Source organism: Oncorhynchus mykiss, chromosome 1 (genome assembly GCF_057628025.1).
Source record: "Oncorhynchus mykiss isolate SJ-2025 chromosome 1, ASM5762802v1, whole genome shotgun sequence".
Taxonomy (NCBI): Eukaryota; Metazoa; Chordata; class Actinopteri; order Salmoniformes; family Salmonidae; genus Oncorhynchus; species Oncorhynchus mykiss.
Window position 1 is genome coordinate 73,687,141 of NC_143022.1, and position 19,469 is coordinate 73,706,609.

The 19,469-nt window shown below is 43.6% G+C and overlaps 1 protein-coding gene across 6 annotated transcripts in view; it reads left to right on the forward strand.

Annotated features, from left to right (window-relative positions):
- Positions 1-16,358: 16,358 nt before the first annotated feature.
- The window catches only part of kcnq5a (potassium voltage-gated channel subfamily Q member 5a), a 113,890-nt gene continuing 110,779 nt past the window's right edge, over positions 16,359-19,469 (forward strand). For all 6 annotated transcript variants that reach the window (XM_090239610.1, XM_090239619.1, XM_036984484.2 and 3 more), the window contains exon 1: positions 16,359-17,326. In XM_090239610.1, the coding sequence (XP_090095736.1) occupies positions 16,989-17,326 (338 nt within the window). In that variant the 5' untranslated portion in view covers positions 16,359-16,988. The remainder of the gene's footprint in view (positions 17,327-19,469) is intronic.

The following is a 19,469-nucleotide window of genomic DNA, read 5'->3' on the forward strand; positions in this document are numbered from 1 at the left end:
TGTCAGGTAGCAATGTAAGGTTGGCAACAAAACGCACAGCACCACGTAAACAAGTCTGCAAGTCTGCAAGTTATTTACATATACTAAATTAATGCAATATGCTGCAATATTTCCATGGATCTGATTTCTGTGTGTGTGTGTGTGTCCGTGTCGGTGTGCTTGCGTTCTTGCAAGTAAGAAAAAACATGTTGACTCAACCTACTTATAGAGATGCGCCAATGCCATCCTCCTCTTTCATCGACATTCATGGCCAATTTTAGCTAGCTAGCTAGCCACCAGTCGACAACAATACAACGATATGCAACAGTTCAAGTTGTTTCTGTCTATGACGTATTGCTCTCGATGTGATGTGATTGGAGCGAAGCCAAATCTAAACGGACTTCCCTTGACACTTTTTTTTGGGTGTGACAGGACCATTCACAGTTGAGCTCACTCAAGGGAGGCCAAATGCTTTCTGGCTTCTCTTGCATTTAATGCTACGGGCGACAACAATGTCATTCTCATTTTGACCAGACAGCATCAGTTAGATGGTCTGCGCATGCAGAGACAGAGGGGCGCTGTTTCACTCGCTTGGATGCTTTCTCCGGTGTGAGAGATTCAGCCTCTTGCGAATTGAAGGAAAACTATGAAGCATATGTATTATTTTTTTGGGTCAATTCTTTGGGGAAGCCTGGCTTCTATTGGCATCTATGTATACACACTACTGTGTACAGGTAGGCAGAGTCATCAGAGCAGACCCCAGGAAAGAACACCATACATAAAACCAGTGTCTTCCCTCAGGTAAGAACACCATACATAAATCTAGTGTCTTCCCTCAGGTAAGAACACCATACATACAGTGCCTTGCGAAAGTATTCGGCCCCCTTGAACTTTGCGACCTTTTGCCACATTTCAGGCTTCAAACATAAAGATATAAAACTGTATTTTTTTGTGAAGAATCAACAACAAGTGGGACACAATCATGAAGTGGAACGACATTTATTGGATATTTCAAACTTTTTTAACAAATCAAAAACTGAAAAAATGGGCGTGCAAAATTATTCAGCCCCCTTAAGTTAATACTTTGTAGCGCCACCTTTTGCTGCGATTACAGCTGTAAGTCGCTTGGGGTATGTCTCTATCAGTTTTGCACATCGAGAGACTGAAATGTTTTCCCATTCCTCCTTGCAAAACAGCTCCAACAGTGAGGTTGGATGGAGAGCATTTGTGAACAGCAGTTTTCAGTTCTTTCCACAGATTCTCAATTGGATTCAGGTCTGGACTTTGACTTGGCCATTCTAACACCTGGATATGTTTATTTTTGAACCATTCCATTGTAGATTTTGCTTTATGTTTGTATGGTATGTATGTATGGTAAGAACACCATACATAAATCCAGTGTCTTCCCTCAGGTAAGAACACCATACATAAATCCAGTGTCTTCCCTCAGGTAAGAACACCATACATAAATCCAGTGTCTTCCCTCAGGTAAGAACACCATACATAAATCCAGTGTCTTCCCTCAGGTAAGAAGACCATACATAAATCCAGTGTCTTCCCTCAGGTAAGAACACCATACATAAATCCAGTGTCTTCCCTCAGGTAAGAACACCATACATAAATCCAGTGTCTTCCCTCAGGTAAGAACACCATACATAAATCCAGTGTCTTCCCTCAGGTAAGAACACCATACATAAAACCAGTGTCTTCCCTCAGGTAAGAACACCATACATAAATCCAGTGTCTTCCCTCAGGTAAGGACACCATACATAAATCCAGTGTCTTCCCTCAGGTAAGAACACCATACATAAATCCAGTGTCTTCCCTCAGGTAAGGACACCATACATAAATCCAGTGTCTTCCCTCAGGTAAGGACACCATACATAAATCCAGTGTCTTCCCTCAGGTAAGAACACCATACATAAATCCAGTGTCTTCCCTCAGGTAAGGACACCATACATAAATCCAGTGTCTTCCCTCAGGTAAGAACACCATACATAAATCCAGTGTCTTCCCTCAGGTAAGTACACCATGCACATACTGTATAACACCTTCAATCACTTGTCACCCAGTACCTCAGTACTGACTTGGTTCATCCTAATCTATAACCAAGTTCCTCACACAAGGTTCCATTAGACCCTCAGGAATTTCTAACTATTACACCTGGGATTCTGGGTCATTTATCACATATACATCATATTACAGGCGAGTACATAAATGTAGGTATCGACTGTTCCTGTAATTATCAACCCCATGAGTGAGGTGCCACTTACATACTGGAATGAGTCATCACAGTGCTTTTTCTCTTTTCAGACTTTTGGTTTATTAACAGGCTTCTGCGTACCTTATAATTTGATGCGCTGCACAATGGGACGAAGATCATCCAGACGCAGTGGTCACTCACTCCTGGCAATCTCGCCAAATGTTGGGTGGTCTTTTGCACGGGGTGATGTAAGTTTCCTTCAACAATCAGTCTTCCAGATAGATGACACAGGAACCTTGGTGTAAAACTCTTTAGTAATAAAATGGAATTGCAGACAGAGATTCACATACAGAATACCTCAGTAGTCTATAGTAAAGATCTGTTTGGCAAAACAGGAGACAACACTCTTTATACTAGTTGGTGTGGACAACCTACCGTCAATCACACCTTAACATTGTTGCATTGGATTAGATACAAAGTATCTAAGATGAGAAAAACATGTCTAGACTGTGGTTTCTCACTCTACTATCTCGGCCTTGAGTCTGAGCGACTATCAGCAGGTGCAGACAATTCTCAGCCTGAGAACTAAAGCAGTACATCTCTATTTACCCAGTACTTTTCCATCATTGTGCATTGCAAGCATACAACAGTTATCACATATATACAGCAATCATGGCACTGTTTTGCTATTTATACTATTTGCTATTTATACTATCAATTCTTTTCAAATAAGGTTTGTTTGAAAATGTAGTAAAATATTGCAATATATTTTGAAATGCATTTGGAAAGTATTGGTATGTATTTACAACTACTTCAAATACATTGTAAGAAAAACAGCATTTTCAAATTAATTTTTTAAGTATTTGAAAATAGTTGTCATGTTCTCAGTAGATTTATTTGCAATAACAAACAACTTAACATACATACTTAACATATCTTTATCCCAATATGCAATTCATAGCCCACTTTATGATCACATATCTGGATAGAAGACACGCTGGTGTATGACTGGGTATTCCTAGGTTGCTTCTGAATAGTCTAGAATGGCCTCCTCTCCTTGTCTTATTTCTAGAAACCATTTATGTAACATTTTACAAGTTGCTCTTATACCTTTTTACTGACGATATTATTATAGACCCATTATTATGATTAGTATGATTGTTATTAATAATATTATGACTGTTGTTTTCAATAATAACAGTGTTATTGTTGTTATTACACATTCAATTTTGATATTATGCAATCAAAATGCACCGACTAAAATGCTAATACAATGTTGTTAATAGTGTAAATACAACGTTACTACACAGTTAGAGCAACTTAAGGTAAAAGGTTTCTACAATGATCTTTAAGGGGCATTTTACTTAAAAACCATTTCTTAATATATGTCACATTACTGTAGGAATTTGTTCCAGTCTCAAACTAAGACACAAGTTTTTACTAATCAGTCGCCCCTCAGAAACTTAATTGTTAAGCGGAGCAGGACAGAGGGAACCCAAGAGCAGACTCAGACCAGGAAACAGGGATGAATGAACCAAGATATTTATATTAACACAGGGCGAGATGAAGTGCAGATACAGGGAAGCTTGGATGAGTTGTAGGAAACCAGATGTGGAGGCTGAGATTGGAGTGAGCTGAGTTGGGACAGGGTAAACAGGTCCGGAGGGGAATCCAAGGGAGTGAGTTGAATCCAGAACAGGGTAGCAGGGTGGTGAGATGTTGAAGAGGAGATAGGAACCAGAGTCAGAGCGGCAAAACTGCAGTGAGGAGAAGCAGCGTCAGGCAAGGAAACATGCACAGCAGGATACAGGATCTTAAATAACAACAAATAGCAAGAAGCATAACTGACTGAACGGAGATTATGATCTGGCAGAGTGGAAGTGGCAGGACTGAGTATTTGCAGAGGTCTTGATTATGGAATGGGTTGCAGCTGGTGGAGAACCGCTCTGACTCCAGCACACCTGTCTCCAACCACACAATCACACACACACAGAGAGAAGAAGAGGGAGAGGGAGAGAACTGGGGGAATGGCTGCAGGTCATGGAGACACCGGATGTCCACTGGGGGGTGTAGCAGGAGCAGATGTGACATTAATTAGCTGTATCAAGGTGTGTTAGTGCTGGAGCAAGCGCGGGCACACAGGAGGTCCCGTGAAAAAAACGTGCCCCCTAATGGAAACCAAATGCCCGTCCAACTGATTCGTTCTGGTGCTGGCCCTGTATCTGTGTGTGTTTGTGCATGTGCGTTCATGTGTGTGTGCTTGTTCTCTGTTCTTAATGTATGAGGTCACATAGTCGGGTCGTCCTGCTCATCCCTGAGGAAGGTATGTATTTGTGTGTGTATCTGTGTTTCTGTGTGAATGTGTCTTGAAGGAGTTCCCACATATGCTGAGCACTTGTTGGCTGCTTTTCCTTCACGCTGCGTTCCAACTTATCCCAAACCATCTCAATTGGGTTGAGGTCGGGTGATTGTGGAGGCCAGGTCATCTGATGCAGCACTCCATCTTGGTCAAATAGCCCTTACACAGCCTTGAGGTGTGTTGAGTCATTGTCCTGTTGAAAAACAAATGATAGTCCCACTAAGCACAAACCAGATGTGTATTGCTGCAGAATGTTGTGATAGCCATTTATAAGGCTAGGCATCCCGCTAGCGGGACAACTTCCAGTGAAACTGGAGGGCGCGCAATTCAAATAAATAATCATAGAAATTTTGGATATTAAATATTTAGGTACATACAAATGTCTTATATCGGTTGAAAGCTTAAATTCTTGTTAATCTAACTGCACTGTCCGATTTACAGTAGACTTTACAGGGAAAGCATACCATGCGATTGTTTGAGGACGGCGCCCCACATCAAATGTTTTTCCACTGGCACCGGTTTCATAAATTCACAAATAATGATTAAATATTCACTTACCTTTTGAAAATCTTCCTCTGAATTGTCATCCAACGGGGTCCCAGCTATTACAAGTAGTGTCGTTGTGTTAGATAAAATCCTTCTTTATATCCCAAAAAGTCTGTTTAGTTGGTGCCATCGATTTGAGTAATCCACTCTTTCAACATGCCAAGATAGAAATCTGAAAATCTACCCCTAAAGTTTGTTTCAACAAGTCAAAACATGTTACTATTTAATCCTCAGATACCCTAAAATGTAATCAAACTATAAATAAGGAAAGAAGTATGTTCGATAGGAAAGTGATATTTGCAGGTGCGCGTTGTCTTCATGGCGCGCGCACACAAATTTCCAAGCAGATGTCCTTATACTAAAAGTCATTATTCTTACTCGTTTTGGAAGAAACAAACCTGAAACCTTGAACAAAGACTACTGACACCCAGTGGAAGCCATAGGAATTGCATACAGGGATCTAGATTTAAATATTTCCCTATACTTTCCATTGGAAGAGCATGGGCTCTCAAAGAAAAAATGTCAGGTTGGTTTTTCTTTGGATTTTCTCTTACCATATCTATTGTGTTGTAGTCTCCTACGTTATGTTAACATTTCTACAAACTTCATAGCGTTTTCTTTCCAATGGTACCAATTATATGCATATCCTGGCTTCAGGGTCTGAGCAACAGGCAGTTTGCTTTGGGCACCTCAGTCAGGTGGAAATTGAGCTAAAAGGACCATAGCCTGAAGAATATTTATTAAGTGTGCCTTGAATTCGAAATAAATGACTGACAGTGTCACCAGCAAAGCACCCCCACACCATCACACCTCTGTGCTTCATGGTGGGAACCACACATGCAGAGATCATCCATTCACCTACTCTGCGTTTCACAAAGACAAGGCGTTGGAACCAAAAATGTCCAATCAGACCCAAGGACAGATTTCCACCGGTCTAATGTCCATTGCTCATGTTTCTTGGCCCAAGCAAGTCTCTTCTTCTTATTGATGTCCTGTAGCAGTGCTTACTTTGCAGCAATTCGACCATGAAGGCCTGATTCACGCAGGCTTCTCTGAACAGTTGATGTTGAGATGTGTCTGTTACTTGAACTCTGTGAAGCATTTATTTTGGCTACAATTTCTGAAGCTGGTAACTCAAATGAATTTATCCTCTGCAGCAGAGGTAACTCTGCATCGTCCTTTCCTATGGCAGTCCTCATGAGAGCCAGTTTCATCATAGCGCTTGATGGTTTTTGCCGCTGTACTTCAAGAAACTTCAACCTTCTTGAAATGTTCCGGATTTACAGACCTTCACGTCTTAACTTCTTATGGCTGCAGGGGCAGTATTGAGTAGCTTGGATGAAAGGTGCCCAGAGGTACCCAGAGTAAACGGCCTGCTCCTCATTCCCAGTTGCTACTCCTCATTCCCAGTTGTAATATATGCATAGTATTATTAGTATTGGATAGAAAACACTCTGAAGTTTCTAACTGTTTGAATGATGTCTGTGAGTATAACATAACTCATATGGCAGGCAAAAACCTGAGAAGTAATCCAAACAGTAAGTGAAAAATCTGAGGTTGGCCGATTTTCAACCCAGGCCCTATTGAATTCACAGTGGGATATGGATGAAGTTGCACTTCCTAGGGCTTCCACTAGATGTCAACCGTCTTTAGAAACTTGAATGAGGCTTCTACTGTGTTGTGGGGCTGAATGAGAGGGGAATGAGTCAGGTTACTGGCAGAGAGCCATTTCCTGGTCATGCGCATTTCACATGATATCGACCTGCGTTCCATTGCTTCTCTAGACACAAAGGAATTCTCCAGTTGGAACTTTATTGAAGATTTATGATAACAACACCCTAAAGATTGATTCTATACTTAGTTTGAAATGTTTCTAAGACCTGTAATATAACTTTTTGAAGTTTTTGTCCGAAGTTATGCCTGATCTGCACGAGTGTTTGGATATGTGTACCTAACGCGCTAACAAAAGTAGCTACTTGGACATAAATAATGGAAATTATCAAACAAATCAAGCATTTATTGTGGAACTGCGATTCCTGGGAGTGCATTCTGATGAAGATCATCAAAGGTAAGGGAATATTTATAATGTCATTTCTGATTTCTGTTGACTCCAACATGGCGGAAAATTTTATTTGTTTTCTGATCGCCGTCTCAGATTATTGCATGGTTTGCTTTTTCCGTAAAGTTTTTTTGAAATCTGACGCAGTTGCATTAAGGAGAGGTATATCTATATTTCCATGTCTAACACTTTAATTTTCATCGACATTTATAATGTGTAACGTAAACTCACCCCATTCCGTACAAATGTGTGCAACCGCAACATTCAAACAAGGCTACAAAGAAAACTAATGGGACTGTAGCGACTGTGTTGACGTCAAAATCGGGGGTTTCTATTCAATAGGTTTCTATTCAATAGAATAGGTTTCTATTCAAGCATTGATCTACATGGTAATGGCTCTATAGTATTGGAGAAAAGTTTTAAAAAACTGGCCCTCCGTTACATCTTGACGTGTCATGTCGTAACGTACAGCACGCATAAAGCAACTATTTCTGTCTTCCAATCTCTCTCCACCAGGTGTAGCACTTCTATCATCCTTTAAAAACAAGAAATGGACAGTGACGGGGGTAAGAGGGGGGATACCGAGTCATTTTTTACGTCATCATTGCATGCGATCATCATTCTCAAAGCCGCTGTTTACTTCTAAGATCATTTTAGCACCGCCCTAAAAATCAGATTCAAATTCAACACAAACCTTCAAATATGTAATGACACATGATATAAACTCTTTATAGTGATTTATTGACATTTTAGAGGCGATAAGGTGATAAGTTGGACAGATCGAGTGAAAAAAAGCTATTTTCCCACACATCTCTCCTTCTCACTATCACGCATTAGTTTCTCTTCCCCACCCGCCACTTTTAAAAAGACAAGACGGGGCTCATTGCCTGCTTGAATTATGCAGAAACAGGTAGCGTTTAGGTCATGTAATTGACTCTATTGGAAAGGGGAGATATTGTGCTTTACAATGGTATTGACATTACAGATCTGGAAGTATTACGTTTTTGGGGCGCTAACATAAGTACAATTGTACGGACCAAGGCAATGTACAAGTTTACATTATTTCTGTAAAATATGTGGCTCTCTGAAATATCACCAGATGTTTTTGGAACTAGTGAACGTAACGCGCCAATGTAAACTCAGATTTTTGATATAAATATGAACTTTATCAAACAAAACATACATGTATTGTGTAACATGAAGTCAGTCTCTGAATGACTGGCCCAGCGAGAGCCCAGACTTGAAACCAATCGAACATCTCTGTAGAGACCTGAAAATAGCTGTGCAGCGAAGCTCCCCATCCAGCCTGACAGAGCTTGAGAGGATCAGCAGAGAAGGGAGAAACTCCCTAAATACAGGTGTGCCAAGCTTGTATTGTTATACCCAAGAACGCTCAAGGCTCCGAATACTTACGTAAATGTGAGTTCAGTTATTTTTCTTTTTTGGGGCAAAAATACTGAAAAACTTTCATTGTGGTATTGTGTGTAGATTGATGAGGGGAAAAAAACGATTCAATATGTGCACCTGGCAAAGGCACTTAAATCTTTTCGTCTTTATCATGACACAAGGCGAGACCCAGATGCAAACGCATGAGGCAGATGGTGTGAGTCTTACAATATTTATTAAGCCAATAGAGTAAGGCAAGAGAATGGTCGTGGATAGGCAAAAGGGTCAAAACCAGTTCAGAGTCCAAAAGGTACCAAAGGGCACACAGAATCAAGGTCAGGGCAGCCAGGAGGGAAAGTAGTCCAGAGTCAGGCAGGGATCAAAACCGGGAAGACTATCAAGAGAATAGCAAAAGAGTACTGGAAAAACACGCTGGTTGACTTGACTAACATTCAAGATGAACTGGCACAGAGACCAGAAACAGGGATAAATACACTGGGGAGAAAAGCAACACCTGAAGGGGGTGGAGACAATCACAAGGACAGGTGAAACAGATTAGGGCGTGACAGTCTCACCCATTGAATGGCACACAATGTCTCAAGGCTTAAAAAAAAAAAATCTTTAACTCGATAAATGTGAATTGGTATCAATGTTATAGTTGACGTGTCATACTGTGAGCCCTCAAATAAACCTACTGCAAGCATCAACCATTGTTAACCTTGTTAAGCTCTGCAATGGTTGAACTAATTATCCACACAGCCTAACTGTATTCCTATGTAACGTAAATGCTGGGAGTTGAGAAGCAGGTGCAGTTAGTAAGTTTAATATAACAAAGAACGATATAACAAGAGTAGTGTCTTGACATGAAACAAACAATACCGTCTGAGGAAATAATCTAAGAGAGTGCCAGATAAAGGAGAGGTAATGGTGTCCAGGTGTGCCTCATGATGAAGCGCATAATGATTGATGCCAGGACCGGTGGTTAGTAAACCAGCGACATCGAACGCCGGAGTGGAGGAGACGTGACAGTACCACCCCTCCGACGTGCAGCTCCAGGACGACACAGGCCAGAGGGACGGCCCCGAGGATGAGAAGTGGGCTGGGCTTCAAAGATTGAATTCACAGATGTCGGGATCCACTATATCCTCCAAAAGAACCCAACACCGCTCCTCTGGGCCGTACCCCTCCCAGTCCACAAGGTACTGGAGCCGATCCCCACGACGGCCAGAGTCCAGTAGGGATCTGACGGCATAGGCAGGACCTCCCAACGTCCAGGGGGATGCGGAGGGGTGTAAGCCAGCATCAGCCAGGGGACCAGGAACCACCGGCCTGAGAAGGGAGCCGTGAAAAGGTGAGATACAGTAGTCACTGGGAAGCTGTAACCTATGTGTCACCTCGTTGACCCTCCGGAGAACCTTGAACGGCCCCACAAACCAGGGGCTCAGCTTCTTACAGGGCAGGCGGAGTAGGAGGTTCCTGGTAGAGAGCAAGACACAATCCCCAGGATGGAACATGGTGTCTCACTGCAATAGCGGTCTGCCTGATCCTTCTGACGGTTGACGGTGAGCAGGAGTCTCACGCCACACTTCTGCGCCTCGGAATCACTAATTCACTGCAGGAGCTTCAGTCTGGCCCGGGGTCCATGGAGCCAGGGCCAGCTGAAAACCAAGAACACTGGAAGGGAGTCAGTCCAGTGTACGAGTGAGGTAATGAATTCTGGGCGTACTCCGTCCATGGAAGGAGTCGGGCCCACTCTCCCTGCCAGTGACTCCCCAGCTCCTGGTTCATCCTCGTCACCTGCCTGTTAGATTGAGGCCTATACCCGGAAGTGAGGCTGACCGTGACCCCGAGCTTCTCCATAAAGGCGCTCCAGATCCGTGATGTGGGGGCCATGGTTGGAGACGATGTCCTCCGGAGGGCCACAATGCCGGAAAACCTGCTGGAACAGTACCTCAGCAACCTGGAGAGCAGTAGGGAGCCCAGAGAGGGATGAAACAGCAGGATTTGGAAAATGTATCCACAGCCACCAAAATGGTGGTGGGGAAACTGTCAGATGGGAAATCAGTGACAAAGTCAATGTGTAGATGAGACCAAGGACGCTGAGTCATGTGAAGGGGAAGGAGTTTCCCTGCTGGAGCGTTGCGGGGAGATTTGGTTTGGGAACATACAGAACAGGAGTTGACGTAGCGAATAACGTCCTGCGCGAAGGTAGGCCACCAATACTTCTAGGAGATAGATTGAGTAGCATGAGAAATACCAGCCAATCTCTTATCCTCATGGGAATGTAGATGTGCTCAGGAGGACAGGTAGTGGGTGCGGGCTCCCTCTTGAGCCTGGCGAATGTCCACAGCTATGTCCCAGATCACAGTAGCTATGACTCGAGGGGGAAGGGATTATGTATGCACTCTGGACAGGACCCTCTCCCGAACCGTAGAGATGGTACATTGGCTTTGCCGTCCTTTGAACCTTGGCGATAGGTCAGCGTGAAGTTAAATCTCGTAAAGAAAAAGGCCACCTTGCTTGGCACGGATTCCGCCTACTCACTGTCCGCATGTACTCCAGGTTCCGATGGTTGGTGAGGATGACGAATGGATGCTTGGTGCCCTCCAGCCAGTGTCGCCACTCCTCTAATGCCCACTTCACCGCCAGGAGCTCACGATCGCAGATGTAGTAATTCCTCTGCAGGGGACAGTTTCTTAAAGTAATACACACACACACACACACACACACACGGATACAATTTGTGGATTACCTTGAGACAGAACTGCCTCCACGCTCACCTCTGAAGAGTCTACCACCAAAGTGTATCATGGGATCTGAGTGTTTGAGCAATGGGGCGGAGATGAAACGTCCTTTCAGTAGGCAGGTTGGACTCCACACCAACCTATGGCGACCACCCTTGAGAGGTGCTAAAATTCCTGATGAAACAGCGGTAGAATTTGGAAAACCTCAAAAACCGTTGGAACACCTTTATGGTGGTTGGGACTGACCATGACCTAATCGGATCTACCTCCTTGATCTTCACTCCTTGCAGGCTAATTTAGTAGCCTAGGAAGTAGACAGCCTCCTGATGAAACTTGCACTTCCCAGCCTTGACAAACAGTTGGTTAGCCAGGAGGCGTTCCAGGACTACGTGGAAGTGAGTGATGTGATCTGCCAAGGTAGCCGAGTAGACCAGGATGTCATCAATATACACAACTACCTGGTGACTGAGCATGTCCCGGAACACCTCGTTGACGAATGCCTGGAACACTGACGGAGCGTTGGCTAAGCCAAATGGCATCACCAGGTACTGTCTTCCATTCATCCCCCTCCCGGATGCGGATGAGATTGTATGCATGCCGCAGGTCCAATTTGGTAAAGAACCGGTCACCAGGTAGCTGTTCGATGGCTGCCTGCACCAACGGGAGAGGGTAACAGTACTTGGTGGTGATCTCATTGAGTCCTCTGTAATCAATACACGGGTGTAACCCTCCATCCTTCAGACACAGGAGAAGTGGACGTGTGGATGAAACCTTGTTGCAGTGTCGCATGGATGTACTCCTTCATGGCCATAGTTTCAGCCACTGACAGAGGGTAGATCCGTCTGCGCAGAGCCTGCAAGCGGGTCTATGGCACAGTCCCAAGGGCGATGAGGATGGATGAACTCCACCGTGAGGGTGAGTGGTTGGTGATGTGTGTGATGATCCCTGAACCTAATGGCCGATTAGAGGGAAAGGAGAGGAGAGCGGATATGAGGTGATGTTAAGAGAGGAGGCAAGGGTCTGGTCAATAAAGTCTGCCGCGGCACCGGAATCCACTAACGCTGTAGAAACAGTACATGAGGGACAGTCAACTAGTGTGATCAACACCAAAAAGGGTTTGGCAGAAAGTGATGAAGAGGGGATACTCACACCTGCCCCAAGAGGTGGAAGATCACGTGACCGTCCCTCTGCTCGCATGGATCCGGAGTTGGGACATACTGGACACTGCTGGAGCCCTCCTTGACCACAATAGAGACAAAGCCCCAGCTGTCTCCCGTCTGCGTCGCGGCAAGGCATGTGACCCCAACTTCTATGGGTTCTGCTCTGATTCAAAGGGTTCCCTAAAGAAGGGAGAGAAGTGATGAATGATGATGCTCCCAAAGTAGTCCAATGATAGGTTGCCATCTCAACAGGCCAGTTCCGTCTGGACCTCCTCGCAGTCCTATTCTGAATAGCGTTCCGAAGCACTAGCTCATTCCAGCTGCTGGATGCTGCTACTGTCCGGAAGGTGAGCTCGTACTCGGAAGTAGTCTGGTCCTCCTGTAGTAGTTGGAGTAGGCTCTCACCTCCGTCTGCCCTCCAGTGGATGATCAAAAATGAATTTGAACAGAACCATGAACCCCTCATGAATCTAGCGCCTCTCCCAGGCGGCCATGGCCCATTCCAACATCCACCCAGTCAGCAGACCGTGGCAACCTTGGACCTCTTGGTGGTTTGCGCTTTGCGCTCCCATCTGGTGAGCAAAGTAGAGGCAGCACTGTAGTAGGAAGCCACGTCATTTAGATGGGGTGCCATCATATTTATCCAGGAGGGACAAACCTGCATAGCTGATCTGGATGGGCTGTTGAATGGGCTGATGTGCTGGCTCGACTGCTGGCAGAGTATCCTCTGCTAGTTGAAGGCAACGCCTCTCGTGGGTTTGAGACGTTGAACCTCTTCCATAGCCATCCCCAGTTGTGCCAGCTGGTCATGGTGTTGACAAAGTAGGTATCTCTGCTCGTCGACCGTCTGGGAGATGTTCTGATTACCTGCTGCTTCCATTTTGTGAGGCAGTATTCTGTAATGTAGACACTGGGAGTCAAGAAGTAGGTGGTAAGTTTAACTTAACTTAACTCATCTTGACTATTAACACAGAAACAATACTTCCTGAGGAAAGAACCTAAGAGAGTGCCAGATAAAGGGGAGGTAATGAGTGAGGTAATGGAGTCCAGGTGTGCCTCATAATGAAGCGCGTAATGATGGTTACCAGGACCGGAGGTTAGTAAACTGGCGAAGTCGAAAGCTGGAGGGGAGGAGCGGGAGTAGACGTGACACCCTAACTCCCTAACTCTAACCCTGTTCACTTGAACTGAGTTTATTTCAGCTGGAGTTGAGAAGGTGCTCAATCTCCTTGCCTGGCACAACATTTCTCTATGTATCAAAATCATGACCACTGTGGTGTAAAAAAAATATCTTTACTATAAAAATAATCTGATTTATTACCTGGATCTAGCAAATATGCTAAGGAGCATATCAAGTCTGGAGCTCATCTCCCGCTAGCGTCCACTGCTAATGTTTTAAGACTCATTACTCATGGGGCCCTGCCTTGATCCCGATAGCCATGTAATCTCCTCAGTATTTTAATGGCACACATTATGGGGGAGTTTGTCTGGCCTCATGCTCTGCCTCATGGTTGTGCCATGCTCCGGCAGCTCCGAAAAAATATGGCACAGGACGAAGAGAGGCCTAAACATTCCATGAACCAAACTGGTCTCTCACTGGTCTCGGTCTATCTCCCTATCTATCTCTCTCCCACTGTCTGTAGTACATTTGCTCTCTCTCTCTTTCGCTCTATTCCCTTTTCACTCTCTCGCTCTGTTAGACTCCCCATATGCTGTGTTATGCCCAATGGTTGAATGATTTCTACTAGCAGTTTTTCCAAACTGGTGCATCATCTAATTCATTTTGTAGAACCATTGGTTTTATGAAACAGAATAAAAGGAGATGAGTTGCTGATAGATCCCACAAGGCCATATGACTGACAATTGAGAGGAGTTCATGTCTGTGTGCATGCTTAGATTAGCTGCTTTGAAAGGAGACCTGCAGGCTAACATGCAAGTTTAATGACCTCCATTGCTGCTTCATGAGTGGATTTACCCATTTAATTAAGCCTTTCTAAAGACTTCTTTATCACTCTTACCCTTTGAATGCATCCATGATTATATTGACTATTGTAACAGTAGAGCAAAAGTGAAATGTGGACTTAGTTTCATGCTTTGATAAGCATGCAAGTAAACTGACAACCCAGACTTCTTGTGATGTCAACTTGTCACCACTAGATGGAGTACTTTTGTTATGACACAGATAGCAGATTCAGAATACTAAAAGGACAGTTGGTGGTCCCGCTAGGACTGCTCCCGAATGAGAGGTACAGTCGCAACAGTGATGTAGAGAGTATGGTTCTTATGCTGTGCAAATTGCCCTTCTGAAGTAGTTTCACAGATGCTTGCGGTCTTACTGATATTAGAGAACAGGATGGCTTCTGCCCTGCTGAGAGAGGCAGGGGATATGGCTCGGTAATGGCCTACTAGTAACTTAGTAACTCCTGAAAGACATTATCTTCGTAGACACCCTGTCCATAAAACTCCCTCATCTGACATAAACACAGCAAATGCATGTATGCTCACACACACACACACACACACACACACACACACACACACACACACACACCTACACACACACAGTCACTTGCTGTGCTCCTCTATCCAAGTCTCCTCTCAAATCAACTGTATTTATTAATCTGGTGTTTTATATCCTCTCATAAGGATGCTACTGTATTTGAATGTGTGGATATAATGTATTCTGCTGTGTAGGTTTAATAGTCTAGAATATAAGGGGTTTCACTTGAGATCACGTGGGCAGAGAAGCTCTGTTGCCTATGAATTGCGTTTTGATGAGCGTGTGACCTGCAGCCCTAAACGCAAAACTATCAAATAAATGTACATAAACGAGACATGAGGGCAGATAGTCATATTTGAAACGAAAACAAACGAAGAAGGAAATCCAACCAAAAAACTTTGAGTACGGATGAATCTCATTGCCCATATTCAGGCTACAAGAGAGTCCGACAATCTGGGATACATTGAGTAGGAGGGAGGACAGTGCTGAACTGGACCTACCCAAGGTTTATGTCCTCTTCTTTTGACACAAGTTATTTGTGATGTAATATAAACGTTGTTTTGTTCTGAATGAACTAATCTAATTTGTGTTCACCATCATTAAAATGGAAGCGTAGGGGAGGGAGAGTTAAATTAATAACATTGTTAGGATTTAAAACGGATATTTGGATGATAATACAATAAATGAACAACAAATGTTTCAATTTTATCGTTTAATCATGTCATATTGACTAAAAAGTCATAAAATGTTCTGTTCTTAATTTAGTTGTACTTTTAAACTTGATGCAACATTTTATATAATTATGGGAATGTGTCTCCGCTAGAGAGTGGTGGAACACACCTTCCACCTTGTTGATTATTTTCCATAGAATGCATAACCCCTTGTTGATTATCCCTTGCTTAATTGAAGCCCAATCCACGGGTGCCCGTTGATATTTTGGATAAGATTACTGGCAGAGGCATCATGCCCATAGCGGGCAAAGGGGAAAGTGCCCCGTCACATTTGTCCTCAGTTTTTTCTCTGTAGCCCTAATATTACTATGACCATCTTAACTGGCATGCCTGATGGCAAGGTACCAGACTTTAGAAAAGCAAGTGATAACTAAACGTAGTCCTACTTAATAAGACTCACATTCCTTTCAAACTTTTACCCAGATTTTTCTCCTATGCAGAGAAGCATATTTTGTTTCTCTAAAAAAAAGAGCCACCAGTCAGGAGGATACAGACAACTCAATGTGTGCTTAGATATGCAGAAAAAAAGAATACTTATAATGGGTCTGTCTAGATTGCAGGAAAAAGCTGTTTCGGGTGTTTGAAAAATGTATTATATTGAGGCAGCATTTCAGAATACAGATTATTAACTCATTCTGAATATGTTTCCCTCAGCACCACACGTGCCTGTCCCCTGCTATGTTGAAGCCTCACATCAATTCCCCGGTAGCCATGGACTTGTTGCTGTTCTCTAATTCCACATACTTGGTTTCCGAGTGAATCAATATTCTACACAACTGCTGTGCTGTGATTGAAGACGCGCGCACTGAAGAGCCAAACCAAGCGCCACTTTGGAAGGCAAGCTTGAACCGGGTTCAGAAACATCGAGCTGGTTGTCTGTCTGTGCAAATCCTGAGCCGCGTGGATATTACGAAGTCAGAGAAAGAGAAAGAGAGGGAGGGTGGGAGGAAGGATGAGTGAGTGAGTGAGTGAGTGAGTGTCGGGTGATTCCCTCCCCTCGCCAAATATCTGTCCAGGAGACGTTGACACTCCTTCATAACCCCGCTCTTCCCGCGCTTCACGCAGATGCCCAAAGCGCCGTGAGCACAGAAGTCTCCAAACACCAGAATTCTACTTACCGCACCGAACCCCAGTAGATGACAGCATAAAATAGCCTAGTGTTAATTATAGTTATTTACATTAATTCATCAATATAGCAGTATGGTTTTCTTTCCTACACCTTAGTTTGCTTTTCCAAGAGACCTCTTTGTGCAAACTCTTTTGTACTCTATGTGCACGTCCCCGTGGTTACTGCACATCCCCAGCCGGTGTTGGTGATGCCATGCCCCGCAACCACAGTGGCGATGAAGCCAGTTCTGGGCTCTGGATGAAAACCTCTCCAGGGCGTCGGGCTCAGAACTATAGGTTGAAAGATGTGGAGTCTGGACGGAGGATGATGAACAACGCTGTTCGAGTCGGAGACGGGATGCTTTCGCCAGGCGCGGCAGGTGCAGGGGGCGCGGAGAGGAGAAAGGGCGCCCGGTTGAGTTTGCTCGGGAAGCCGCTCATCTACAGCGCGCAGAGCGGGCGCAGAAACGCGCACTACCGTCGTCTCCAGAATTACCTCTATAATGTACTGGAGAGACCCAGGGCATGGGCGTTCATCTACCACGCCTTCGTGTGAGTATACGAGCTGTTATCATGTAGACCTCGTGTAAACAGATTTAAACAGTAATTTAATGGTAGGCTACATCATCAGTCACCTGTTGCTGGGAATTCTTCTAGCGCACAGAGCTACAGAGGGGGAAAGACAATGATTAGAGATTTTGTGCAAGTGAAGTAAGTGTACACAAAAAAAGTGGCTTTCTCAAGGGAAGGGTGATGGCTCTATGTGGAACCATACTGACACGTTGAGCTCCTCACGGGTTCTTTACGCTCAATAAAAAAAGTCCACTTTAAGTGATAATTAAAATGTAGGGGCAGCAGCTCATATGTAATATTTTGGGGCATGGTTTGTTCACAGCTCTTTTTGTGCAAGCATGTGTGAGAGTGTCATCCCAGTTGATCTAATCTGTTGTATTATGCTATATTACATGGTATATATGACTATGGACAGTGATGGTGTCTTGTGACAGACTCACATATAGCCTTGTGTCAATTGAGAATGTTTGACTGAGTCAGTAGTTCCCAATGCTCTCCTCAGGGACCCCCTGTCATTCCAGAGTTAACACACCTGATTCAACTTCAACTTGTTAATAAACACGTTAATAAAACAATATAATATGGCTATTAAACTCGAATAAAACCGCCTGTATAGTTCTACAAATAACATTTAAGAGTTAGAAAGGTTCTTTATAGATCCATTCTCCATAAAGCTTATATAAAGAACTATAACAAGGGTTTTATATAGCCCCAAAAAGGGTTGTAACCATTGCGGAACACTTTGTTGGGGCTATATAGAACCTTTTTTTAATGGTTCTTTATAGAACCGTAGGAAAAGGCTCTTTATAGCACAATTAATGTTCCATTTAGACCCTTATAAGCATGGTTCTTTAAAGAATCTTTACAAAAAAAATCCACAATGAACAATATGCACCATATAAATTATATTGGTGTGAGTGTTTGTGTGTGTGTGTCCAAGTGCCTTTTCTCAATTGTTTCATTGTAACAGCTGGATGCTGCTGTTGTAGAAAATAAGTCTCTGGAGAGAACCAAAAAGGTTTCTATTGCTTGCTTCGTATATTGCATCCCTAAAAGTTCTATTTATAACCCCTTTGTGGGTTGAAAATGGCATATTTGGGCACTAATAAGCGCCTACGTTGGAACGTAGTGGCTGTACATGTTATACATGACGTCCGAGCTTTGGCTCTGTGCTTCACAGCGCTGTATGGGTTTTGACTGACAGCCGTTCTGAACTTGAGCAACTTGCTATTGCTAGACAAGAAGTTGCCCCCATGCCTCCCGGTAATTGGGCAACTATAGCACATGTTTTGTTGTCTGAGTGAGGGAAATGCTGTAAATTAAGATGACTCGATGTGTTTTGAAAGATGAGGATTATAATAAATACCGCTCTGATGTCATACAAGCAAGCCAAACACCCGTGGGTCCACATACAGTGTCAACGTCTACGATCACTATGTTTGATGTACATTTACAAGACGACAAGTCGTCATACCCTGGGTTGTTCTGAACAGAATGACTCTGTGTATGTTATTAATTGTGAAGAAAATGTGTCTCTTCAAACGCACCTGAATGCACTCACGACCCCTCTCTATGTGCACCAAAATGACGGTCTGTTTTTCTGAATTGCCTTGTGAAAGACTAACACTGTAAGATCGTACTTTATAACTTGGCTAGTTATGTTGGCAATAGAACAAGCTTTCAAATCATGCCCTCCTGACCCACACTGAGATATATAATGGACCGTTTTTTGGATTGCATAAACAACAACAGTAATTGTGTGATGGCAGGGACGCAGGGTTGTGTTGCAAACTTAACAACTACAAATGTGCTTGCTCTAGTTCCTCAACAGCACAGCTAGGAGAGCTAAAGTACCTTATAGTTATAAAAGTGCATTGAAACTGTGCACACTTTGGAGAGGTGTGTGTCCACTTGGAGACACCAGTTAGTTTTTCTCATGCTGCACTTACCCCACATTTTCCAGGAATAGTCCAATCACGTTACTGAATGTATCCAGAGTATTTTCAGATTTTGTTATCAACAAATATGGCGAAAACTACAGTAAATGTAAAATGCACATCAAATCAACAGTGTAATGTTTGGATTCAGTCTTGTGTCAGGTGAACTATTGTATAGAGTGTTC